Source organism: Fundulus heteroclitus, unplaced genomic scaffold (genome assembly GCF_011125445.2).
Source record: "Fundulus heteroclitus isolate FHET01 unplaced genomic scaffold, MU-UCD_Fhet_4.1 scaffold_60, whole genome shotgun sequence".
In the NCBI taxonomy this organism is placed as follows: domain Eukaryota; kingdom Metazoa; phylum Chordata; class Actinopteri; order Cyprinodontiformes; family Fundulidae; genus Fundulus; species Fundulus heteroclitus.
Window position 1 is genome coordinate 2,009,890 of NW_023397033.1, and position 27,131 is coordinate 2,037,020.

The 27,131-nt window shown below is 41.0% G+C and overlaps 2 protein-coding genes and 1 long non-coding RNA gene across 9 annotated transcripts in view; 2 read left to right on the plus strand and 1 right to left on the minus strand.

Moving 5' to 3' along the window:
- LOC105918954 (unconventional myosin-XVIIIa) overlaps positions 1-11,685 on the plus strand; it is a 188,869-nt gene extending 177,184 nt beyond the window's left edge. For 5 of the 6 annotated variants that reach the window (XM_036133278.1, XM_036133279.1, XM_036133282.1 and 2 more), the window contains 4 exons: positions 355-468; positions 5,345-6,797; positions 7,684-7,726; positions 9,023-9,072. In XM_036133278.1, coding sequence (XP_035989171.1) covers positions 355-468; positions 5,345-6,791 — 1,561 coding nt within the window. In that variant the 3' untranslated portion in view covers positions 6,792-6,797; positions 7,684-7,726; positions 9,023-9,072. Of the gene's footprint in view, positions 1-354; positions 469-5,344; positions 6,798-7,683; positions 7,727-9,022 lie in introns of all 6 variants that reach the window. The other variant, XM_036133281.1, reaches the window with a different exon arrangement.
- Positions 11,686-16,175: 4,490 nt separating this feature from the next.
- pipox (pipecolic acid oxidase) overlaps positions 16,176-27,131 on the minus strand; it is a 35,923-nt gene continuing 24,967 nt past the window's right edge. The window contains exons 6-8 of one of the 2 annotated variants that reach the window (XM_036133284.1): positions 26,038-26,187; positions 22,523-22,598; positions 16,176-17,393 (exon numbers count right to left, since the gene is read on the minus strand). In XM_036133284.1, coding sequence (XP_035989177.1) covers positions 17,263-17,393; positions 22,523-22,598; positions 26,038-26,187 — 357 coding nt within the window. In that variant the 3' untranslated portion in view covers positions 16,176-17,262. The remainder of the gene's footprint in view (positions 17,394-22,522; positions 22,599-26,037; positions 26,188-27,131) is intronic. The other variant, XM_036133285.1, reaches the window with a different exon arrangement.
- On the plus strand, positions 20,362-23,825 carry LOC118561289. Its single transcript, XR_004929922.1, has 2 exons — positions 20,362-20,578; positions 20,657-23,825. It is a non-coding gene; the product is annotated as an uncharacterized LOC118561289 (long non-coding RNA).

The following is a 27,131-nucleotide window of genomic DNA, read 5'->3' on the forward strand; positions in this document are numbered from 1 at the left end:
AGTGTGATGGTTGATTAGTTGTCTGAAAAGCGTCTAACTGCTGACCTGGGAGTGAGAAGCTTCTGGGCCTTGTTTACATTCACACAGTTCCTTTTGAATGTCTTTTTGTTTCCAGAAGCTCTCTGAGCTTACACTTCTGTTTTTTATCCAGATATAATGCTAAAGCCCCTGCCTGGGTCCACACTACCACTTAAACAGCCAAATGGGCTTTCCTGGGCTCCCTCCCATTGAACACTAATGTTGTTGCTCCTTTATGAATGTCAGAAAGCTGTCTGCACTAACATCCCAAAGGCTGTGTTATCACTCTTCCTACAAGCACCTGTAACTCTCTTCCTTTCCCCAACTCCCAAACAGTCAGGGCCATTCAGACACAGACTCTGAGCTGGAGGATCGTGCGGATGGAGTGAAGTCTTGGTTGTCCAAAAACGATGGCTCTGCCAAGAACCTGTCAGATGATGGCAGTTCCAGGTCAGTGGCAATGCTTCAATTATTTCTGTAGGTTTCTGGGTGGAAAGATTCTCTTATCATACAAACATCATCTGAGTGGAAGCCACATAGACTGATTCAGTAGATTAGCTGATCCTACATATTTTCAGATTATGTTTAGCTTTGCTTGCAAGTAGATGAAACAATGTTAGAAGTTGGTTTATTTCCAGGAGAAGGCTTTTTCCATGGGATTAGTTGTTGTGATTTTAGACTTGATTTGAATTATTTTAAACAACAACATTCAACAAAAATTATAACTACAACCTAACCTTTGGCAAAGCATGGCTGAAGGATTGCTTCAGACTTCACAAAATTAGATTCTTTTGAGAGGTAATGGGAAGTAAATATCTTACAACAGCAACACTTCTGGCAATTTTACTTTGATGGAGAGATTAGTTTCCGGCTAAAAGTAGAGCCAAGACTAAAGCTGATGGTGAAAATATCTTGCATGTGTTGTGCAATTACACACTGTTTAAGATAAGATAATATAGGCTTTTATTGATCTCACGTTGGAGTTTAAAAGTTTAAAGTTATTTAATGTTTATTAAATAACTCTCTGTTAAGTATTGTCTGGTGATGATCAGCTCTTAAGCTGATATTAAGACAATGGTTGAAAGGGAAGAATTCGAGCACTAGCGATCTTTTAAAGGCATACTATGCAACATTTTTCAGTTAATTAATATGTTCCATACCGTTTTGGATGATTAAATGAGTCATTTCAGGTTGAACAAAGGTTTTCTCGGCCGCCCTGGTGGTCTGTGGGGGAAATACCGCACTTGCAATTGCAGGAGCAGTCGGCCCGCATTCACAGGCTCAGTAGTCTCGTGTGCATCGCGAGAGTCGGTCTTGCTTTACGGCGAGAACTGCTACACGCCCGCAGTGAAAGGTGTGCTCGTTGGTAGCGCAGTGGCGATATTTGTGCAGTTATCATGGCGGAACCAGCGAGAAAACAGCGAAAGCCCATGTCGGAGCAGGCAAGAAAGAGGAAAAGGGCTCTGGATAGAGAGAGGAGTCGTACACGGGTGAACATAGAAGGCTGCAAGGCTGACGCGGACCTCGCGTTTCTGCTGATGCGATTGTAAGTAACATTGTAGGGTTTCCCTCACGCTACCGCCTCGCCGACATTCCAAAAAAATAATAATAAAAAAATAAAACTAACTCGATATGCGCGCCGCTCCGCTCAGCCGGTCAGCAGTGCAAAGTTTGTCTCCCCCCCCGCTCCGCTCCGCCGGTCAGCGGTGCAAAGTTTGTCTCCCCCCCGCTCCGCTCCGCCGGTCAGCGGTGCAAAGTTTGTCTCCCCCCCCGCTCCGCTCCGCCGGTCAGCGGTGCAAAGTTTGTCTCCGCCCCGCTCCGCTCCGCCGTTCAGCGGTGCAAAGTTTGTCTCCCCCCCCGCTCAGCCGCTCAGCGGCGCAAAGTTTGTCTTTCCCCCCCCCCGCTCCGCCGGTCGTCCCAAATTCCTAGGGGAAACACTGCATTGGACTGGTTTCTCTCTCTCTGTGTGCATGTTCATACTTTCACTGTGTAAGTCATTGTTTGTACTGCCGTTTTTTCGACTTTTGTATTCGTTGCGTTCGCCTGTCTGCTAAGCTCAAAACAACCGCGCCTGGCTTGACGGACAAACCAGGAGAACAGCTGAGCATATTTACGACAGTGCACTTTTACTTTCGCCCTCTGGGGGGAGCCTCGCTGGAAAATCAACCCCGGTTGCATAGTATACCTTTAAGAGCAAAACCTGCACACACATAGAATAAAGGAGTGACAACTTCTTTTCATGTTCAAGAATTTAATAACAGAAATAAAATGAACATCCAGAGAACATCACTATGTAATGCTGTTTATCTGAATTAACACAATATTTCAATTAACAAATCCTCTCTACTAGGCTAGTGTAACGTAACTAAACTACTAAGCAAAATGAAGATAAAAAGAAGCTAAGCTAAGGGACTATTTACATGCAAAACAAAGAAAAGCCAAAACAAAAGTGGTTTGTCATAATCAGAATAATTCAGTGAATCCTTGTTCAGTGAAGATCTGATTCCAAAAAAACCCAACATGGAATGGAGTTAAACAAAACATTATTTGATGAAATAACATTCTGAGGACCGGTTTGTCCTGTAAAATCATTTAATTCAGAATCGCTTGCCTTTGTTTATGCGGTTTTACCTCCGGGCGCTAGGGGGCGCTGCAGCGATCGTCGCTGACCTGGTTAAAGTCTATAGTTTTCAAATTTGCCTTAAAAACCGGCATTAATATACCATATTGATGCGGGAATAAGGTTTATAGCACCATCGAAGGATGGCCGAGTAGAACGTTTAAGCTTTTATGCTTTAAAACACTCCTTTTAAAATGTCCGAAACCGGATGTTAGCGATGCTAATAGCATTAAGGCTAGCGTGAGCTACCTGTTATCCCTTTGTTCTAAAGCATTATGTGTCCAACGAGTTACAGACATTTCCCAATAAACCTTTTTACTTCACCTTCAGCTCCCTGTCCAAACCTGTCTTTTGTCTCGTGTCAGTTCTGTCCAGTTTGGCCATTCACGGAAAAAGTGTTGAAGGAGGGAAGTTGTTGGCTTGTTGTTGGCTAGGGTGACCAAACGTCCGTATTTCCCGGGACATGTCCGTATTTCACGTCCTGTCCCGGGCGTCCCGGGTTTTTTTTAGAAAGTGAGGAAATGTCCTGTTTTTTAAATTACCTTCATTGGACCATTAAATTGACAGGCACTAGGGCACTGCGCACAGCGCTGCGTGTGACGTAATCCCTGAGCCGCGTCAGTGCGGGCAGCCCTGTTCTTAATCAGAAGATAGATAGCGTGGCTGTCAGTACGCCAACAACATGCCGAAGCGCAAATGTATGTTTACCGACGATTTACAAAAGAGTTTCCCCGCTTTCAGACCGGGTCGAGACAAACGGGAGGCCTTTATTGTGCTATTCATTCATTACAGGAATTGTTAAGCATTTTTTAAATAAATAAATTAAAATTATCATTTGTTATTGTAGTTATTGCTGTTGACTTTTACTGAAAAGCATTTTTAATAAACCAACTGTAAATATCATGTTATTGTAGGATTACGTAGGCCTATGTAAAGTGAGTGCATGCCACAGACATCTGTATGCATGGGAACAGAGATCACCTCCCCCCCCCCGCTCCAAGGTGTCCTGGTTTTCCCAAATGAAAATATGGGCACCCTATTGTTGGCGGGCTAGCGCTTAGCTCTTCAGCACCATGTGGTCGGGGTCGGAGGCCTGATGTCCTGCAGACAGTCTCTGACTTGGATGCAGTCCGATCTGAGCAGGGGTTTTTCTCAGAATTGCACAGCAGGTCATTCTGCTGGCTTTTCAGCGGAATCTGGGGTTCTCTTCCCTGTACAGGCTGAGGAGAAATACAACAAAACTGTTTTTGGCATGCAGGATCCTACCTCCTGCATCTGATTATGAGGTTAAGACAGCAAACTTAACTCTGATCTGCCCGGACATGTTCTCCGGGCGACGAGAGGTTCTCTCCAGATGTGGCCTGTGTGTTCTTTTAGGCTCATGCAGGGCCCATGGCCTGAAGTGGTTTCCTGATCTGCTCCAGGACGAGGTGGTCTTAGAGAGAGGCTCTGAGAAGGTCTGAAGCAGATCTGAAGAGGATGAGTCTCAGAAGTGTGCTGTGACTTTATCTGTGGGGAGTGGTCACAGCTGGCCTCCTGCTGAGAGAAGGGCAGTCCCAGCTGACTCCTTCTCCTTTGCGGCTGTGTCTCCTTATGTTTGCAGCAGGATAGAATTATTTTTGTCACCTCTTCCCTACTGTTCAGAATCCAATCTGAGATCAATTATGTATCATGGTGTTATTATGGCATAACCCATGGGAGGTATCCCTACGTTAATATAGATTATATCTAAAAGTCATACATTTATTTAAACTGGAAAAAGTGGTAGTCATAAGCCACGGTTTGGCCAGGCTCTTTACTCTGCTCCGCCCGCTGGCGAACTTTACAGCAAGTTTTTCAGGCCCAGCCCAGGTTTTTCTGCCCCTGTGCAGGTGTAGGGTTAATCAGAGTGGACTAGAGCGAGTGGACTGGAAACAGGAAGGTTTTCTCTGGGGACGTCCAGGGAAAAGTGAAACTGAAGAGTGGCTCTATTAATATTAAGGATCACCATGAATGGAATGGGTCAAATCCAAATATGATGTTACCATTTTAATTAAAAAATAATTTACAATACTTTACAAACCATGAACTACCAGTGAAGGAAACAAAAAGTTAAAGGACACTTAAGCTCTCTATAAGCAGATAGGCGCTCTGCATTTAATAACCTAAATGTGATCTGCAGATTTAGCAAGGGTTTCTCTCCACTGAACGCTACTAAGTTTTGTCTCTAAAGAGTGTTTGGTTCAAAAAGTTGCATTTTGGTTCAAACAGTGGTGTGTCTTGCACACACTACTGTTGTTTGCAGGAAAAGCCAGACTGCTTTCCTTTTGTGACAGCTTTGGAGAAAGCAGAAGAAGGCAGAGCTGAATCAGTGAGGCTCAAATATTCAATATCCAACCTATAAAAATCCTTTCACAACGGTCAAAAGTCTGCGATTTTGCGCTTCAAAGTTCTTGTCGTAATTTTCACCAAGGCTGAGGCAAAAACCTCCTCATTAAGCCCTAAATTTTAACTCCCTAAGGCAAATTTTGGAGCAGACAAGACAGTTTCTCCTTTATTTTCTCAGTGTTTATTTACCATGCTCTTGCCTTTTCTGTATTAGTACTTTTCAAGTTTTGTTAATTTCCTTTTTCATTTGCTTGATTTAATATTTAATCTTTGTCATGAGCCCTCTTGTGTCCTTATCTATCCCTCTTCATTCATCTTTTGTACATTGTATCATTCTAGATTCACTGTAAATACAGACTTAAAGGAGGGCTCAGAGTGGAATGAGACTAAGGAGGCATATAAAGAGCACAGAGAGGTAAAGACAAACAGGCCAGTATCTGTTTTGGGCTCTCTGAGTTACAGAAAACAATCCAACCTGGATTTCATTGAAGGCAAAAGCAACACTCTCCTTTGTGCTCTTGAGAAGAACCCAGAGTCTGACAATGTCCGAAGCTTTCACAGCAGATCCAAAACTGAACTGCTAAACCAGAAACGTCATGTTAAGCCTTACTCAATCGGTTCTAGGAAGAGTCCTCTTTCACCAGATGACCTAAGTAGCAGACAGTCAGTCATCTCCCAAGCCTATTCAGAGGCCAACGGCAGCGTCAGGAAAGGAACGGACAGCCAACGAGGTCCGTTTACCAAGGAAATAACTAATTCACTCACTAAGCCAATCTGGTCCTCCACAACCCCTGAAGTAGACCAGAAGAATGAGGCCAATCCTGGCAGCAGCTTAGGACTGTCAGGTTCACATAGAGACCACCAAAGCATTTCTCGTATAGGTGGGACCAGCAGCAGTCGCTCACTGTGTGGCAGCCCTCCCAGTTGGAGACCAAGGAGTCAAAGTCCTGGAAGTGTGAGACAACTTGATTCCCAGGTGTCCTTGGTTGGCAGTTGTTGCCTCGGTGATGATGGCTTAACACAAAGGCCCACATATAGCCCCCTGTCTTCCATTGGTCGTAGTTTATCCTTGCCTCCACCACGAAACAGGTTAATTCCCGCTAATCAGCCAACTGATACCTCAGATATTTGGTCTGTCAGTCATCAGAACTACCTTGACCCTGACTTGGAGAAAGCCATCAATGAAGTGTTGAGTTTTAAACCAATACAATTCAAGCGCAGGACCTTGGAAGACTCTGAAGATGATAAAAGATCCAGGAATAATAAAGATGAGGACCGAACAATTGTGAATGGAGAGAGGATTGATCCCACCAGCAGTCTTAGATGCTCTGAATCTGCAGCGGACTGCATGAGATCACCCTGCAGTGCCAGCAGCTATAGCAGTCACCATGGCAGCAAGGATAAAAGAAGGAGCAAGAAAAAGGGAAGTCATAGCTTTGAGTCTGACAGCTTTGAAAACAATGCTGTTCAAAGGAACAGTTCAAGAGGATGCCCCACAAATTCTTCAAAAAAGTCCAAGAAGAAAGATAAATATGTGTCATCCTCAATATCTTCTCAATCAGATTCTGAGTCAAACTCTACATCAAGTTCTAACGCTTCTACTATTTCCTTCCGGAGTTCCAGTAGTGTAAGAAAAGCCCTGGATAAATCTGTTGTCAGTTCAAATGAGGACAAGGTAACGCAGAAACAAAATGAGAAGCAGCCATTAAATAAGAAGAATGAGAAGAAAAGGATGGATGTCGACAGTGTGATGATGAAGTACTTGTATCGGACAGAGAGCGACTGACAGACAGTAGGTTGCTGGCTTGAAGGATGCTCCAAAGCATGGTGTGACCTAATCTATCACAGACCTGTCTAACATTAGCCGGCAATCAGTTAGCCCGTGATTAGATGGCAGGTTTTGTTTCAGATCACATTGGTTAGTATACTCTTAGCTTATGTTGAATAGGCAATGTCTGTCCTGGTGTAGTATAGTATCAGAAGAAGCTGAAAGAATGGAAATATTTTACTCAATTAATTTGTCCAAAGTCCTACCCTTGCCCCGAGTCTTTCTGCATGGAGTTTGCATGTTCTCCCTGTGCATGCGTGGGTTCTCCCCGGGTACTCCGGCTTCCTCCCACAGTCCATAAACATGACTATTAGGTTAATTGGCCTCTCTAAATTCTCCTTAGGTGTGAGTGTGTGCGAGAATGGTTGTTTGTCCTGTTGTCTCTATGTTGCCCCGCGATAGGCAACCTGTTCAGGATGTACCCGCCTCGCCAATTGACAGCAGGAGATAGGCACCAGCACCCCTCGCGACCCCACAAGGGATAGACGTGTTAAGAAAATGGTTGGATGCATGAATATGTCCAAAGTACTTTGTCATTTGTTTTTTGTCTCTACTCCAGGTTTCAGTCTTGGTTATCTTTGGTACATAAAATTGAGGGTTTTCAGCAGATAACTGTGTCCATTCAGCTGGGCACAAAGGGTGTTTTTACTTGTAGCAACAATGACTTTTCCTTCCTGTCTCATTGTCAAACTAAACTGATTTAAATTAGCATGCAGATAAATATGGATACCCTGCTCAATCATAATTAACCTAGTTCACCATTTATAAACAGATTTAGTCTAAATAAATGTATCTAAGTACTCTAAGTTGTATAATGCTCTTAATGTTTTTCTTTCTTTGCTTTTATCAGAATCAACAGAATGATCAGGGTGGCTCACTTTCTGGTATTTCTGGTATAGCGTTGTTTTTAAAAGTCCCAGTTTCCAAAAATATAACATTCTTGCAGTTTCAATGTTGTTGAATGGATGTGCTAATAGAATGCAGGTGGCTGGATTCTAATCAGGCCATATGTAGTTTAGAGTGGTCTTTCCCCTCCTTGCATGTTACTGCAAGCTGACAATCTGCTGGAATGCATCTATTTAATTTGTTTAAAGACAGATGAAGTTGGTTGTTTGGAAGTACTTTTGGTAGCTAAAAACATAATCTGTCATAGTTTGGATAGTAATGAAGCTGTATGGAAACAAACATTGTGACCAAAACACAAGAGTTACAGTGTCTGCCAGTTTAATAAACTGCTCACTACAACTTCAGCTGCCTTGAACTTTTAGGGTTCCGTCTGTGTGTACAAAGTATAGAATAGTTAGGAAACATCTGATATTCCCAGCAAACGTACACATGCTTTAGAACTGATGTGAACGTTCTACGTAGCTTTTAGTGCTTGTTTCGTTCTCTCAACTGTTGGGTTTCTGAGTAGAAAGAAAGAGCTACCCAGTGTCCTTTAAATGGACCTGTTGGTTCCCTGGTTTTCAGTGGACTTTCAACTCACAAGAATTTAAACATTAAACTTCCAGATTTCCCAATATCAATCTGGATTCCTCATCAAAATTGGTTCTGCTTGGCATTGAGCTATGCCAACAGAGATGAGAAGTTCTAGCTTCTCTCTCCACCCATCTGTATAGATACAGAACTGTTCAAAACAAGGGGAAATCAAACAGAAATATAATCATGTTAATAGGTGCATTAATCAAAACAAACAACTATAATAGTAGTAAACATCTGCCAGCTCATGTCCTACTTTTTTACATTTGTTGAATGTTTTTCAGTAAATACTGTAGAACAGTCACATAGTGCTCAGGTTTCTGTTAGTTATACCTTCAGAAGGTGGTACCAGGCCATGCCTGATCCATTTGACCTCCTGGCATGATCGATCACATGCATGTTTTGATTCCAGAAATCATGTCACAGTTTTCATATTAACGTTAACTATTAGCAAGTGTTTTCAGTTTGTGTGATGCAAGAAATACATGTGTGACCTATAGAACAAATCACAGTGGGCTTCAACCTGATCCTAACTATGACACTGAGATTAGAATTAGTTAAACTAACCTTTCTGTTGCAAGAAAATATAGAGGAGGACTTTAACTGCCCTGTGCTTTGGTTGAAGCTTGTAGATTTCTTTTCATGTTGGTAATCTTTTTCCTCTTCAATTGATCAACAGCATTGTCTCTTATCTGTCTCTGCTGCTCCAGCTCCACCAGCCGAAGGCGCTCCCGCTTTGACCGATCTGATGAAGAGGAGGAAGAAGTGAACGATGGAGGTCCAGGGATGCTGGGCTTATCCCGCTCCAGATACAGACATAGCAGCCATTTGAAAGATGATGACGAGGAGGATGTGTCGTAGTCCTCGCTGTGCACCCTCTGGAGTGCCCTCTCAGGCTAATGTAACACACTTGGTTTTGCATGCAGAATTGTCAACAAAAGTGCAATGGTCTGCACTAACAGACATTTGGATTCAGTGGAGCTGATGCAACAGTTCTACGCTAACATCTGCTTGCTGCTTTAACCATCTGGTGTTTGAAATTGAACTACAGACTCAGATAAATATAGTTTTTTCCCTCTATTCACAGTTCACACCTAAACACCAAAATTATACAGGTTTCTATACCACTATGTATTGCCAAAAGGTATTAGCTAGAGGTACATATGTACGCTATGTAACTGTTTTACAATTGATGTCCTAAGAAAAGCACCAGCTTCTTTTTTGTCTTTCCTATTTTAAACAAGTGCTGTTTGAAATAAACAAACAGGTGAGCTGTGCAGCTTCCTGAGCTGCTGCACTGTCCATCCATAAGTTTCTTACTTTCCTGCAGTATGCTCATAAATGATATATTCCTTCCAAAGAAAGAAGACTGCATCCCTCGAAAGATAAAATAATCTTTTGGTTTGGCTGATAACTGCTGGTAGACAAATCCACTTTCTGAAGAGTTTCAAGTTAACTTAAATATGGTTTTATCATATGGTTTTTATTATTTCCTTTTCCATGGAATCGAGTTTATAATGCACATTTTGTTTCCTAAATTATTGTCCCTCCCTAAATAGTCATCATGCATACCTTTAAAAAATGTTTGCCTGGTTTAAAAACGTGTTTTATTCTTCAAGGACCTTTTTCTGTTTCATCTAATAAGCAACAATACTGTCCAGGGTTTGGAGCACAATCATTGTTTGTTTTTTACATTTAGGATTGATTAGGTTCTGGAGAGGGTTTTGTTTGGGTGATGCATTGTCTTTGAAACAAGATGCTGTTACTCTGCAACACCAGAAGTTTTACACTTGTAGTCAAGAAGATTTTACTGAGTTAACAAGGTATCAACAGATTTCTAGTTTTTCATTGTGCTCCTCGCACAATCATGAAACAGGTTATTGTTGCAGAGGCAACTCCATCACAACCATAATGAGGTTGATACATCTGGTAGTGCATGTTGATGTTTCTCTTCAGACACTTTAACATATTTCCACCCAAATAGTATAGTTATCTTCTTTGATGTAAACTTTTGAATATTTAAAGTAAAACCTCATGCCAACACCCTTTCATCGTTTACAAAGCAAAGCAGACTAACTCATGACTTAATTAACATGCAAAACAAGCTTAGGACAATTTTGCAACAATAAAGTCCTCAGCTGCAGAGTCTTTTTAGTTTTGTGCATTATTCCTAATTGCTAAACAGAAAAGGTTTGTAAAACACATAACACTGCAATGATCTCAATCGTCTGTTGAAAGCACTGGTGAAACCACTGATCAGCACAAGCTTTGGATTCTTCGTAAGCCATTATCAGCTTAATGACAACACGCAGAAAATATACAAATACATGCATCCACTACTTCAGGACATGACCAGTTCAAGCTGGGGCTTGTTGTTTTTGCCATTCTTTTAGCTTTCTGCAGTGTGTGTGAATGAATTATGTTACTGCAGCTGCTTTACTGCTTTCAAACAGACATATTTAAAACTGTCTATAAACTACTTTAATTGAAAAAAATTAAATGATGTCATTCTGCTGACTCGTCAATATGAGCAAGTAAGGGTTGTAGATTCTAATGGTGTAAATGTGTATTCAGGTAACAGGATGTAAATTGTTCAGAGGATCAATAGGGCACGCAGAAACCGATTTGGTGTAGAAGAGTCATCGCTAGTAGTGAGAAGCTGAGGGAAGAGGACAGGAGAGTCAGTGCGTGTATGTTTGGTTTAGGTAAAGCCAGAACGATTGAGTGCAGGCTCTCTGCTGCACAATGCCCAGCATAGTCTCTTTGACTCAGTTCATTAAAGTCTCTCTTACATCCTTTGGGCAGACCTGCTGCACCCACTAAAGGCATTACATTTTCATCCCTTCATTGGATCTGGCATTGAGGATCTACATGTCCCTACTCATATTCTGTGTCTTACAGCTTAAGCCCAGTGGTTTAGGTTTTATTTGTGTCACATTTTGTTCATTTTAATTTTGAGCAGCAAGGAAACTTGTACTTGAATTTTAACCTTTGGCCACTCACTTCATGTGGGGTCTTGGGTTTTATTGGAAAGTGTGAAAGCCATTTAAATTCTGGCAAAAACAAGTGGACGTTCTCGGTCTGCGAGTTCAATTGGTGGGATTTGAAAATGTGTGCTTTTTGGAAGCTTTTTTGATATATTGGAAATTGACACATAAGTGAAAGTAGGTATTTTTACTGACAACCACCCCATTTTTTGCCATAAAATAAAGCCTAAACCCTTACTGGACACTGTATTTATCCAAAAAATTTATGATTCATGCTAACTTTCTTTTGTTTTTGATTTTTCGTTTGTTTTTTTCTTCACTGAAAACTGACCACTTGTTAACTTTCACTTTGCAACATTGTAAATAAATCTTAATTTTTGACTTGAGACCATGTTTATCTGAGTGTTTTTTGCTGTCTGCTATTCTGAAGTCTGGAATTTTGCTCACTGTGGTGGAAATTCCCTTTCATCTTTTGGTACATAAATGCATCCTTTTTTTCTAGATGAATTCTTACAGCTAATGAAAACACAACATTTAAGGTTAGCTACATCAGACCAATAAAAGAACATTGTTAATACAGAAATGCTTAACATGTGTTTCATATATACGGTAAATGGCCTGTACTTGTATAGTGCTTTTATCCAGACCCAGCTGCAGAAACAAATCACAGGGGGGGCACAAAAAAAAAAAATAATATATATATATATATATATATATATATATATATATATATATATATATACACAGTGTATATATATATATATATATATATATATATATATATATATATATATATATATATATATATATATATATATATATATATATGCTTCAGGCTGAACAGTGGCTCTGTGACTACTGTAACGAACAAACAAATAGCAATAATGTAGTCAGTGTTGCCAAATTAGGCAGGTTTCCAACCAATTAGGCTTTTGAACAGATTGAGCTGGGAAAAAAAATAGCTCATGGGCAGATTTCGGAAGGTTTTCATGACATTTGTTGGGCTTTTAGAAAGAATTACTAACAAAATATATCAAAATACTCATTATTTATTTTTTAAATAAGTTGAATCTGTCGATCTGACATCATCAATGAATAATAGTTATAATGAATAATATTGATTGAAGAATAATGGTTAATCAAGTGTTTGGACACTTGATTAACCATTCTACTTTTGTATAAAAAGACCCTTTGTATACTTAGTCCAAACACTGATCAGGTTCTGTTTACACGCAGTAGCCAGACCCGGCGGCAAGGGCGGGCATTGGGGGGCCGTGCCCGCCCTGTGAGCCAGCTGTGCCTGCCCTGGACTGGAAGCTGTCTCTTTTTTACCTCGGAGTGGCCATCGTCCTTTTAGTACTATTTTTGATGTGTCAATCATACAATTTAGCCAATCAAATCAACGACTGACGGCAACATGCTAGCCAATCACAGCTGGAGTGGGGCGGGACACTAAGTGAGTCATAGACTTCAGTCGCCGCCGCGGTTTGGCTGTGGTCGCCGTTGGTGTCGGTAGAGCGGGATGGAAATTTGGTCTGATTACTAGTGATGGTGAGATGAAGCCTTATGAGGCATTGAACCACTTGAGCCAACTGGTTCGAGAAAGGGTTCATTTCTTGGAGCTTCATGTGCACACGAAACCACCTACTGGCCAGGTGTATAATCACAGCCAGCTGTATCTTAACACGTGTGATCCATTGATTTTTTTGTCAATTATGGCTATTGGGAATGACTTCACAAAAGGTGTAGGACGAAATAATTTGTCTACATAAATAATGCATACACATGTGTATAATGAAATATTGTTTGAATGTATTCTCTGTGTGTAATTATTCCCAAAATAGTAGTGTCATGTGATATGGCATGGTGTGTAATAATCAGACCTCTCAACTTTGATCAAAAGTTAAGAGTGAGATTATGCTAATTGCGGGGGGGGGGGGGGGGGGGGGTATGGTCAACAATTTCCCCTCAGCAGCAACACTGAAGCACACAGAGGTTCACGTTGCGTCTTTACGCACGATCCTGCTGCTGATGTCTCCCTATTTTCAGCTTAATGTGCACTTCTAGACTGTTACAGTTTATAACATTCTCATCACCTTTCACAGTGACAGGTTTCTCAGTCAGTCGCCACGCTGACCAGACAAATTTCTATTGCTCTCGTCAGTGCGGCGGTGCGGTGGGCGGATTTTACCCCCGTTGGTGCGCTGCGTGCGACGGATAAACAGTGGGGAAAATGCATAACTAAATACTGTAAAGGGCTCTTATAAAGGGAACAGGGGTACTGACAGGTCTGAGATGAAGCCCCTGATGTTACAAGTTCTTTAAAATGACCCTTAAAAGTGCGCACCTGAATTAAAGCGCGAGGCAGCACGCCCACCGAAGCGCCACTGATTCTATGTTGTTAAAAACAAAAGAGCATGAAGCACAGCTAGTAACTCTCCTATTGACTTTAACTGACACACGTTGCTACGTGAGGACATTAAACGTAGTGATTCACGTTTTGAATGGTGAACGGTGATAAAAGCATCTGCTCCGAAGGAAAGGAGGGGGGAAGAGGAGCAAGCGCTGAGGCACAGTAAAATGCAGAATTAATAAAAACGAAACTTATAAACAGACCAAGTGGCTTTTTAAACTGCATCTGGTTAGCAGAACTATTTTATGATCCAGCGTGCAGCCATGACTGGTTCTGAATGAACCGGTCATCTGGCAAACTCTGAGCCACTTCCCTAAGCAGTCAAGTAGTACAGCCGGGCAGCGAGGCTTCGGACGTCATCGTTTTCGGCTCCTCCCCTAAATGAAGCAAGCCTCGATACGCGCTTTACGGAAACGCCCCCCTCCATTACTTGACACACGCCTCGAAGCCTCGGCCCATCACGTAACATCACTACTGATTACCAAACAATTCCAAGAAGTGACAACGAAACAGAGATTGAGCTGGAAGGAGTGCTATTAATTTCTGTTTGAAATGTCAGCACTGAAGTCTAAACTGGAGTAAACATTCACGCTAGGAGGGTTGGCTAGGACAGCTAGCAGGGTTAGCTAGGACAGCTAGGAACCCAAGGAGCAGAACCAAGTACTAAAACTGCCAAACTGAAGAGACTTGAGTTACTTGCAGGTAGAAGAGAACTGTTGCTTTGTTTTGCTCCTTGTTCTCATAGCTGCTGTAATTACAAAACCTGTTCTAGTCAGAATTGTTACTTCAGTCAGTGTTCAGCCTGACACCAGCGATCATGTTTATTAGCGTGTAGCTTATGCTGGACTTTTGAGTTAAGACACAGCGCTACAGGTTACCCTATGTCACTTAGTTTCCAGTAACCCAAACCAGCATAAAACATGCCCAACTTAAAAGAAAAAAACAAGCCCAAATCTCAAACTCTCTCATGTTAAAAGAACTATTAAACACATAAGAACATGCCATTAGCACACAACTGCGCTGAAGCAAAGAAAAAAACTGTGCACATGGGCACCAAACACAATGTACAATCAGACAACCCAATAACACTCAAGGGCTCTGTCTCCTTCCGAATACTTCCGTCAGTGCACTGCTAATGTGCACTGACCACTTACTGCCGTAGTGCCCACTTTTGATCGTTAGTATTGTTCCAAAAGGAACACTTATGTTAAAACGCTTACTGGAAATGACAGGATGACGTGACGAACGCAACACACGTGAACGCGAATTTTCAGCCCACCAAAAATATATGCTGCCGGCATATATATCAGCTTCTGTCAGTGAGGGACATGTAAGTGATGCATTAGACGAGAGTACAATGCCTCGTATTACCACCATTACTTACATTTATATGATTGCGGTGTCGCAGCTCCGGCTGTCTTGGCTGAATTGTCCGCCATTATTTTCAAAATGGGAACATCTTCCCAACGTCCCTAGTCCCTCCCTTTCCGCTTTGTAGTCAAGATGGCGTCCGTTTAGTGCGAGTAGGGTTCATCGTTACACACTGCATTTTTTAGGGGGTCATCGGGTACCTTCAGTGCACTGACTTTTTGCGTTATCTACACTATATACTTAAAACTAAGTGTTCGAAGTGTAGAAGTAGGCGGAATGAGACAGACCCAAGATCTCTTTAACAATCAGGATATATCAACCGGAAAAAAAAAATCATAAATAGCTTCCCAACATGAGTTGTAAATCTACCTTAATATAAACTTAATTTCTCTCAGTATAGCTCAATTAAACATTTCTCTTACACGCAGCCATAAAATATTTTTAAGTTGATACGTAGAACTCAACCCCTCTTGGGCGTTTACACTGACCAAACACTTGATTGACCATTATTATTTTCTTGTTTTATTATAACAATCAATATTATTCATTATAACTATTATTCAGTGATGATGTCAGATCAACAGATTCAACTTATTTAAAAAATGAATAATGACTATTTTGATATTTTTTGTTAGTAATTCTTTCTAAAAGCCCAACAAATGTTATGAAAAGCTTCCGAAATCTGCCCATAAGCTATTTTTTTTCCCAACTCAATGTGTTCAAAAGCCTAATTGGTTGGAAACCTGCCTAATTTGGCAACACTGACTACATTATTGCTATTTGTTTGTTTGTTACAGTAGTCACAGAGCCACTGTTCAGCCTGAAGCATATATATATATATATATATATATATATATATATATATATATATATATATATATATTTTATTTTTATTTTTTTTTTCTTTAAAGTGTGCCCCCCTAAAAAAATGGAATGCCCCCCCCCCCCCCTGTAATTTGTTTCTGCAGCCAGGTCTGCGCAGTAGTGTTACATATTTGACCTGTTGCAGTTACCCAAAGTTCTTTTTACTGAATAATGTGGTGTTTCAATTGTAGACTTCTGTAGTAATAAAAAGACGCTTGAAACCAAAACTATATTTTACCATATTTAATCTAAAAGGCAGAAAGATGTTTACAGCTTCAGTACTGGGCTCTCATACACAACAACGCGACGGGCAGATTTCCGGACGTCCGAGAGCCCCGTTCATTACTCACACAGACATCAAGTAGGACCAATTGTGTACACCCATTCAGGGGCGTGCCCAGGATGATATCAGTGTTCCATTCATCACATTGGTGGAGAGGATCATACTATAATGCAGATGTGTCCTAGCTGACATTTTTTCCCGTAATCAGTCATTCTGTCCAATCCAAGTATGTCAGACTCTGCCCCCAGAGTCTGTTTATCTGTAATTTCCACGGTAACCGATTTTGCAGTCTAGTCTCTGTAATCTCATAATCTCAAAGAGCTTTCTGAGTTATCTAAAATTTTAGCTTCATCTAAACCTTCAACTTGTATGTTAGACCCAATCCCAAGCAAACTATTTAAGGAGGTGTTCCAAAAATAACACTAAGGATAGATTAATCATGTCTTAAAAAAGGGGACATTAATCATAAACTGGTGTATCTTAGATGTAAACAGCACCATTAGGAAATATATCTGGTGATACACATGAAATTTTGTGTGTTCCACATTAATGTTTAGTCTTGGAAGAGGTTGGCTATTCTGTTTTATTCAGTCCAGTCAATTAGTACAAATTCATTCTCTTACATTTGATAATCAAGTCATAATGAATAAGTAAGATCCATGAAATGACAAAGAAGGAAAACAGTGATCAGAGGAGAAAGCAAAACACCTTGTTTAAAAGTATACGTGGTGCACTTTTTACTTATGAAATTATTTTCCTCTAAAAGCATACTTTGCTTTTCTACTTCACAAAGGTTTAAACATTACTTATTTCCCTTTAGTAGACAGTGACTTCAACTATTTAGGTAAAGTAAAACAGAAATCCAAGTAGAGCAAAAAACAGTTGTTAAACACTTCTAAACCTGGATATGAAAACAATGAATGTCTTTAAGAGCTCTAAAATTGGCTATACCATGTAAACTGACAATTGGCTGAGAATTATAACAACAATCTTAAACAATTGGAGCAAGATTTCATGAATCCAGGCCCAACCCTATAAAGCTGATTTGGTGTTTGACTGGAATCGTCTGATTCTGAAAGGTGAAAGGTCAAAGGAGGGTACTTCTCCCAGGCAGAGCTCACACAGAAGCTTCCCAATGACTGGTCCAAACTTGAAGCCATGACCTAAAGAAAAGGAATCATAGTAGTAAATGTTTTTCCCCCCATATCATATAATGTCAGCAAAACAAAGACAAAAGCTATCTCAAATGAAAGAGAATACCAGGAAAGAGGTTTTACCTACCAGAATATACACACAGGTTATTAAACATTTTGGGAGATTCCTCACATGAAACTCAATCATAATTTTCAAATATGTACAATAATGTATATATTTACTTATAGCATAGATTCTGCCCAATAGCACCAATGGTAGGAACATCCCCCTATTGATTGATTGAATTTTACTTGACTATTGAAGTCAACTTAGGCCTGAATTGAGAAATTCCCTGTGGTGGGTATCAATTCTCTTTTTCAACAATAATTAGAATAGAAGATTTAGTTCCATTAACTGTATATTCAGAGATTGTGCTAAATGTTTTCAGCAGTTCCAATATAGCAGCAATGGATGTACTCAGGTGAGACATGAGCAATGTTACATCATCTACATATAATGCTAGTTTATGTTCCATCTTGCCAATCCATTTATTTCAGGGTTTGTTCTTGTTGCAATTGCCAATGGTTCTATAGATATGGTAAATAGTAGTGATATAAAGGGCATCCTTCTCTGCATCCTCTATTATAATTGATTGGTTGTGATATACTTTTGTTAGTTAGAAATTATGTTGAGCTCAGCTTCTGATGCTCGTCACTTCCTGTTTGCGGTAAGGCGTATTGTGTCACTTCCTGTTTTCCCGGCGTGAACTGTGGTCTTTCGCTCCAGGCTCACTAGCTTTTATCTTTAATCTCTTTGCTGTAACATCTGTTTTTAACACATACGCACTTTTAAAACTTTCTCTGTAGCTGCACATCGCGCTTGGGAACTCCTCGTGTTTCACACGGTTTTCTTTTTTTGGGGTGGTAAAAGGGCGCTAGCCTAGCTTTAGCCTAGCCTAGTTTTAGCTCCACAATGGCTTTCCCCCTTACTCTCTCCTCCGCTTCTCCGTCTCTGTCTAAGTCTCCCCCTATCTCCTGCTCTCTGTGTCAGAGTTTTAGTTATTCCTCTGCCTCCTTTAGTGATAACGGTACTTGTAATAAATGTAGTGTTTTTGTAGCGTTGGAGGCGAGGGTGTCAGAATTAGAGACCCGGCTCCGTGCTATGGAAAAACCAGCTGATAGCCGCCCCTTTGCTAGCGCGGAGCCACATATTTACTTTATGTAGCGGTCCTCCAGAAGCACCCGAGCAGCCGGGTAACCAGGCTGGCTGGGGGACTGTTCGTAGGAAGCATAGCTCTAGATTTCAGCCCCCAGGTCACCACCAAGCCGTCTGCATTTCTAACAAATTTTCTCCACTCAACGACACACCCGCTGAGAAGCCGACCCTGATTATTGGGAGCTCTATAGTCAGAAACGTGGCACTAGAGACATCAGGGACCATAGTTAAATGCCTGTCAGGGACCAGAATGGGCGACATAGAATCTTATCTGAAACTGCTGGCTAAGGATAAGCGTAAATACAGTAAGATTGTTATTCACGCTGGCGGTAATGACACCCAGTCACGACGATCGGAGGTCACTAAAGTTGGTCTTGCTTCGGTGTGTAAGTTTGCTAAAACAATGTCGGACTCCGTAATTTTCTCTGGTCCCCGCCTGATCTGACCAGTGATGACATGTTTAGCCCCATGTCATCATTTAATCGCTGGTTGTCTAGGTGGTGTCGTGAAAACGATGTAGGCTACATTGATAACTGGCGAACTTTCTGGGGAAAACCTGGTCTGATCCAGAGAGACAGCATTCACCCCACTTTGGATGGTGCAGCTCTTCTTTCTAGGAATCTGGCCGGATTTATTAGTTCTCCTAAATGCTGACAACCCAGGGTCCAGACCAGGAAGCAGAGCCGTAGTTTAACACACCTCTCTGCAGCTTCTGTACTGTTACCCACCCATTACCCTATTGAGACGGTGTCTTTCCCCCATCTAAAAGGAACAAATCATAAAAATCTAATAAAAATCAATACGGCTCACCTTGAACCAAAAAATAAAACAATTAAATGTGGTCTATTAAATATAAGGTCTCTCCCTGCAAAGACTTTGTTAGTTAATGAATTGATTTCTGATAAACTGATTTATTTTGTCTCACAGAAACCTGGCTACAAGAGGACTACTTTAGTATAAATGAGTCAACTCCCTCCATTTATTCAAATTTCCACATTCCCAGATCTGTGGGAAGAGGAGGAGGAGTGGCAACCATCTTTCAGTCTGATTTATTAATTAGTCCCAGGCCAACTAATTACTATAGTTCTTTTGAACATTTAACCCTCAGTTTCCCTCATTCAAATTGCAAAGCAATAAAACCTCTTCTGTTTGTTGTTTTGTATCGTCCGGGTCCGGGCTCTTACTCTCAGTTTTTGGATCAGTTGTCAGACTTCTTATCTGATTTGGTGATAAACACTGACAAGGTTATTATAGTGGGGGATTTCAACATTCTTGTTGACACAGAATGTGATAACCTTAGTGTAGCCTTTAAAACTATCCTAGATTCAATTGGTTTTGCTCAAAATGTGCATAAACCGACGCACTCTTAGCTCCATACTTTAGACTTGTGCTGACATATGGCATCGATTGTGAAGAATTAACAGTATTTCCTCACAACCCTGTCCTGATATTTTTTAATAACATTTGAGTTTAATCTAACTGAGTTCTCCACCCCCAAAAGAGGGTTCCATTATAGTAGATCTTTATCGGACAATGCTGCATCAAACTTTAAAGAGTCTGTCCCCCTCTTAATATCGTCAGTATTGCAGAAATACCCTGCAGATAGCAGCAATGTTGTTTCTTCCCATTCACAAATAGATGTCTTTGTTAATGGTGTGACTTCCTCGTTGTGCTCTGCATTAGACAATGTAGCTCCCTTGAAAAAGAAGGTGATTATTCACAGGAAGCTGGCTCCCTGGTTTAATTCAGAGCTGCGTTCCTTGAAGCACAATGTTAGGAAATTGGAGAGAAAATGGCGCTCTACACACCAAGAGGATTCCTACCTAATCTGGAGGGACAGTTTGTTGCTGTTGCTTTGATTTATCCAGGGCATTTAACACAGTTCAGCCTGATTTGCTTTGTCAGAAACTCCAGAAGACTCAGGTGCCACTGGCCGTGTCGGTGACTTCCAGGAAAGGCTGGATGACGACCGTGAAAGTATGGTGACGACTGGAGTATGGTATGACTGGAGTATGGACCGTGAAAGTATGAAAGTGAAAGTATGGTGACGACAGTTCAGCCTGATTTGCTTTGTCAGAAACTCCAGAAGACTCAGGTGCCACTGGTCGTGTCGGTGACTTCCAGGAAAGGCTGGATGACGACCGTGAAAGTATGGTGACGACTGGAGAGACAGGGGACGGTTCGGAGAGACGGCAATCGGTGCAGTAAAGGTTAGCACCCTGAGTTGCAGCTCCCGTGATGGGGCAATCATACCTTGCTATAGAAAGCCCTAAAGAAAAATACCCCCAGGGGTGCATGAGAGGGGGGCAGGATGAGCACCCCAAAATGGACGGATTACCCAGTGCCAGACATACGCAACGGATTTTCGATAACGACAGCAAGTAAGAACCTTAGGGGCCTGAGGATCTACCAGGCCAAGATGGGCTGCACAAGGAGGAAGCAAGTAGAGCAACGCACAGAGCCAGTGCCAAGCACTGACCTTGGTGAGACGGAGGAGGAGCAGGAACCGGAGGCACCCCACAGTGTCCAGAAACTCCATGCTCAACATGCTACACCTAGCAAACCATTAGAACAGCGTCAGGTTTTATTGCCGGCTGCAAACAAGGAGGCTGAGTGGCGGCAGTTTGACGAGGACGTTGATGCCACTCTAAATGCATCTTGCAGAGGAGAAGTTGATCAGCGACTGCAGTTGATGAGCACACTAATCATCAGCATCGGTGTAGAGAGATTTGGCATCAAATTACCGAAGGCTCAGAACATCGTTAGGCCAAACCGGCGTGAGACCAAGATCTCCCAGCTCCGGAAGGAGCTGAAGGCGTGCGAGACGGAAAGACCAGACCTGACAGAGCTCAGGGACATCCTGAGGCAGAAACTCATCTCTGCGACGGGCTGAGTGGCACAGGTGGAGAGGCAGAGAGAGGGCTCGCAAGCGAACGGCCTTTGTTGCAAATCCTTTCGGATTTACTAAGCAGCTGCTGGGGCAGACGCAGAGTGGGACCCTGCGTTGCCCAGAGGATGAGACCAACCAGAGCCTTAGTGCCACATACAGCAACAGCAGAAGGGAGGAAAATCTGCCCACCTGCAGAGAGCTACCCACACCTCCAAAACCCTCTGTCCAGTTCAACATCAAGGAGCCCACTCTGGCAAAGGTCAGGAACATTATACAAGCTGCGCATACTAGTGCAGCCCCAGGCCAAAGTGGAGTGCCCTACAAATTCTGCAAACATTGCCCGAGACTCCTGGAGAGGCTCTGGAGACTTATTAGGGTAGAATGGCGGAGGTGGAAGGTGGCCCAGCAGTCAAAGGGTGTTTGAATCCTGAAAGAGGAGAACGCGAGTGACATCACACAGTTCCGCATCATCTCCCTACTCGGTGTGGAAGGCAAAATCTTCTTTAAGATTCTTGCCAATAGGTTATCTGAGTATCTCCTGAGAAATTCTCAAGAAGAGTGGTGATAGTATCATGCTCAGAGGCCCTTTTGCTACCAGTAAATCTGGCATTGCACAAAGTTGACAGAATAACCAAGAGGAAAGACTACCTGCAGATTCTTCAACTTTACCTCATATGCAAAGTCAGACACAGGGTGCATGGCTCAGAGTAAAGGCGATTCTTAAAAGTGATGTGGTTTGGTGTCTGGTAAGGATGGCTGTCTGAGAGGCCTGACTGTGAGGAGGACTAGCTTGTACCTGTGAGGAGATTATGTCTTACAGCAAGCTTCATAAAGTCTCAGTAGTTTTTGATAAGAGGAAAAAAAAAAAAACCCTGTTAAAAAATAAATAAAACTTGCTTTAAACAGAAAAAACTCCAGCAAAACCAGAGAGAGGAGACTTTTCTGATCTGCTTATCAATATCAGGAGAGATTATAGTAACTGTAGTCATAGTATCATGGTTGACAATATTTGACTCCTGGTGCTTAGTTGGCTTAGATGTTTTTGAAATATACCTGAGAATCCTGCTCCGATGATGATATTGCTGTAGTTGGGATGGTAATCTAGCACAAAGTGGCGATCAGGTGTTAACTAGAACAACAAAACAAACAAGATATAACAAGTCAGCAAGGCCTGAAGCGACATTAAATAATTTCACAATCAAACAAAAATCAAGTTATCAGAATTCAAAACAACTTAAAATGTCTACATACAGGCAGGAATACAAATTGTTGGTTACAGATGTGTGACATAATCAAATTAAGCTTTGTGAAAAGTACAAAAAAAAGGAAAGAAAACAAAAACATAAAAAAACAAAGAAAACATGTTTGTATAATTATCTGCAACACAGACCGGCCCCAACTTATAGAAGGCACCGGGTTTTCTGGCCTTGTGAACATCACATCAGATCTTGATTGTTTAGCAACCCACAAAATCTGTCCTATTTTCCACCAAAGTTTTTCTCCCTCTGTTTCGTTTAGAGGAGCATCTCTCTGTACAGCCTGTGCTGCCTGTAAATGTACTGCTTGTAGGCTGTCAATGTAACTGTGCTGATGCACCTGAACTTTCCACACTTAGCAGCTAGCTGGCAGAGCAACCTGCGGAGAGTCTCGAGATTTTCCAGCAGAAAACATTAAAGCACCGACGCAGCTTATGAACCGGAAATGTCCGCGGGTTTGATTGGAATTTTCCGATCCTTAAATTATCGATACCAGAGCCCGATACGGATGCTGGATCGGATCGGCCCTATCCCTAACATATCTTAGCATATGTATATTAAGGTGTGTGTATGTGTGTGTGTGATAACAGACATTGAAAGTAAACATTCAGCAACAGCTGTTGTTAAGACTTTATAATCTTTGCTGCTCCCCACAAAGTCAATGTTCATAAACATGCTAGTAGTTGCATGGTTTCTTGATCTGATCAAGAATTATTATTTGCACTGTCTCTTAGATGCTAATGACTATTTGCACACTTTTTAACTTTACCAGGAGTGTTTGTTTCTACAGTTATGCATATTGCTATTTTTTTCCCCCATGGTTCTGTAAATCTGCTGTTTTTCTTCTTTTTAGGTTTAACATTTTATATGAATAAGCCTTGCTATTTATAAATAATTGCACAATATTTCCATCCTTTCGAATATGTTCTTTCTCTTCTGCGGAACAGCTTAACTTTAACATTTTGTTCTTTATGTAATTGAGCTTTATGCAATTAATTTTGTTCTTAATGTTTCATATCGTGTATAATCCATTTACTTGTTTTTGCCAAAGTCACACCCTGATTTTCCCACTGTGGGAGAATAAAAATATTTATATTCTATTCTACTGTCTGTTGTAAAACTATTTGCTCCTTGGGCATAATAAAGACATCTTGAAGCACCAGCAACCCCCGCAACCCCATGAGGGATTAAGCGTGTCAGAAATTGGATGGATGGATTGAACCTTCAATTTTGAAAGATAATGGATCCACCAGGAGAAAACAGCCAGGATCCCTGGCTGTTTTCTCTATAACTGCAGTTATAGAGAGCTACTAAAAAGGGAAGCCATTGCGTCTGCGGGTTAAAAAAAAACAGAGGAGAGGAGATAATCACAGAAGAGTGGCTGAAGTTAATTTATGGGGAGGTACCACACAATTATAACCCTAACCATAAACGTATGCGCACTGTCTGAGGAGCTCATGATGCTAAAATAGGATAGTCTTATATGCTCCAATGCTCTATTCTGAATATATTTTCAAATACAAAATCTTTCTTTGTATATGACATATCAGATATGTCATATATCATGTGATATATGACATATCGGATGATTATGCAGTTGCTGGATGGACTGGACGCTGACTACAGGGAGCTGGTGGACCGCTTTGTGGCATGTCTGATCAGGTAAGTATCATATCTGTTTTGTTTTGTTGTTTCGGCTCAGGTTCCGACCCTCTCAAGTTACATAGGTGAGTTTTTGAGAAGGGCAGCCTGCAATAGAGCATTGATACGTGCCAAATCCTGTATATACTTTGGTCAAAGCTTACATAATATAATAATATATTATAATAATAATAATAATAATAATTACACCATTAGAAATATAAACATGAATTTTGAAGAAAAATAATAAAATCTGAAAGGGAATTAAAAATGGTTAAAGGGGACATAACATGCAAAATCCACTTTTCCAGCCCTAAAATATATTTTGTTGTGTGCTTGGGGCCTAAGGAAGTACTGAAAAGTTCAATTTGGTCTTCCAAAGTGTTGTTTGGATATCTTTAGATTCTTTTTGAGCCATGTTTTTAAGCCTTTCTGATTTCTCTGTTTTCTGTTACGTTTTATTTGCCGTTACGTCTCAGCTCTTTTTGCGGAACATCTAAATAAGGTTTTTCCCGCTGTGTTTATCTGTCGATTCGATTTTGTAGTCCAAACTCAAGGATGCCGAAGCAGTCTAAATGTTCGGTTGTTGGGTGTATTAACCCACACAAGTCACTCCTCCGAACCACATTATCAGTCTTGTCAAGGTGCTAAGTTGCATGTAACCTACTATGTATATGTTAGGTGGAGAGGGGGATGCGCAGGCGGGAAAGGTTGGAAATGGGGTGCTCTTGTTATGGGGAGCAGTTTGGTTGGTCTAGTTTCATCATCACCGATGTGGTTATTGGGTTAACAGAAATGCCTGGTTAAACTTTCATGGCAATGTACCCGCATTAGTGGAGAAAGTCCTCCGTGTTTGTATGAAGCGCTTCAAGGATCAATGCTTCAATAATTTTAGCCAGTAATGAGTGATTTGGCCAGAGACTTCATCTAATCGATGGCCCAGTTACTTCTCAGTATGGAAACGACGGACACAGCAAAGCTGTGAGCTGCTGATAACTGAAATTTCAACAGACTTTATTTTATATCATAGCCCTTGCTGTGTGCTTGCTTATAGTGAATATTTTGAGTAGCATTATGATATAAGCAGCATAGTTTTTTCTTGCTTTGGGTCAGACTGACTTGAACATGTAAGGCTGAATGGAAACATCGTCTGCCTTAAATGACATATCTGATATAAATTAAGTACAGTTTCAAAGTTTTAAAGTGTAAATATAAAAGTCAGCATCTGTGTGACACAAAGGCATTGAAGAAAAATTTTCAGGTGGAATCACTATTGCAAATGTCATATGTCTGATCTACAGGTGATTAAACAAAGAAAAAATAAACACTGCAAAACATCATGAAAACCCTTTTGAAAATATAGGAGAAGCTTCAGACTTTATAGATCCACATCTCGACTATAACTAAAACAAATCTGAAAACAGTCTCAACCACATTTCCGCTTAAATTAAGATCTGGATTTTTCTGCAAAAGCAATCAAATATAATTGTTTTAAATGGCACATAGGCCAACACGAAAAGGTTTTAACAGGCGCTTCCAGGGATCGTTAAACTCCTATGTATGATGTTAACAAGCTCCTAACATTTGAGGGGCTTCAAAGTATAATTTTGTTTTTTGCTTTTTTTTGTCTTCCACCCAGAAGTAAGACGATATATTTAAAGGTTTGCTTACTGTATACATGCAGCTCTCCACCACAGCAGGTTCAGGAATCAGGCCAGGCATGGATCTGGCTACATAACGCTTCAGGATATCAATATCAGACTTATCCGTCTGCAGGTCTCTGTAATCTGGGTCGGTCTTGCTGCCCATGTGGTAGCATATCTACAAACATAAGGCATAATCAATGAAATTACATTACCTTATAATTAACACCAGAAATATTGTTTAAAAACTGTCACAAAATGAAACTATTGGTAGATTTGCAGCTGCATGTTTTAATATTTAGATATTGACAGGGTGTTGTTGATAAGCTTCTCTTAAATGAGTTAGATTCCCCTCCCCTATGCCAGAACAGTTGTTCAGGCAAAAACAAAAGAAAAAAAGCAGCAATAAGGATTTACAGACAAGTAACCTTTCTTATATTTTTCTTCTATATTAATGAGTAGATAGTGAAATTCAACGCAATTAAATTTGATTCATAAAGTGCCAATTCATAACACATGTAATCTGCCTTGAGATTACATGTGCAAGATGGACAGTTATCTGCATTGTCGATGGCTTTGCAGTAATCCTGTGACGTGGCAGCTTTGTTTTGCCTCACCTCTGCTGCCTTCGCTTCCCCAGCCAGCCTGATTGAACACACTTGCTCTCAATCATCTCCTCTTGTGTGTGTATTTAATCAGTCTGTTCCCTTCCTTCCATGCCAGTTCATCTTTTTTTCTTCCAACAAGCATTCCAGCCCTTTTCCCCCAAGCTTTCTAGCTTCCAGTGACATTTGGACCATTTTTTGTGCTTCGTCTTTGCCTTAGCCCAGTGTTTGTTTTTTTAAACCTCTGCCGTCTGGACTGATTCTCCATATACTGACCTTTGGACTGTCATTAAAACCACAGAATTTTGGAAACTGTACAAGTTGTCATTTAAATCCTGCCTGCCCAGTTTCTTGTCACAAATCCCTCATACTGAGCATGCATGAAAGCATTTTGTTAAACACTGATGTTTAAATCATGATAGGTTTAAAAACAACACATTTTGTAATTTTATCTGATGATTTAGTGATATAATGGTAGTATCAGAGTATAATGGTAGTATAAGTAAAAATGTACTTG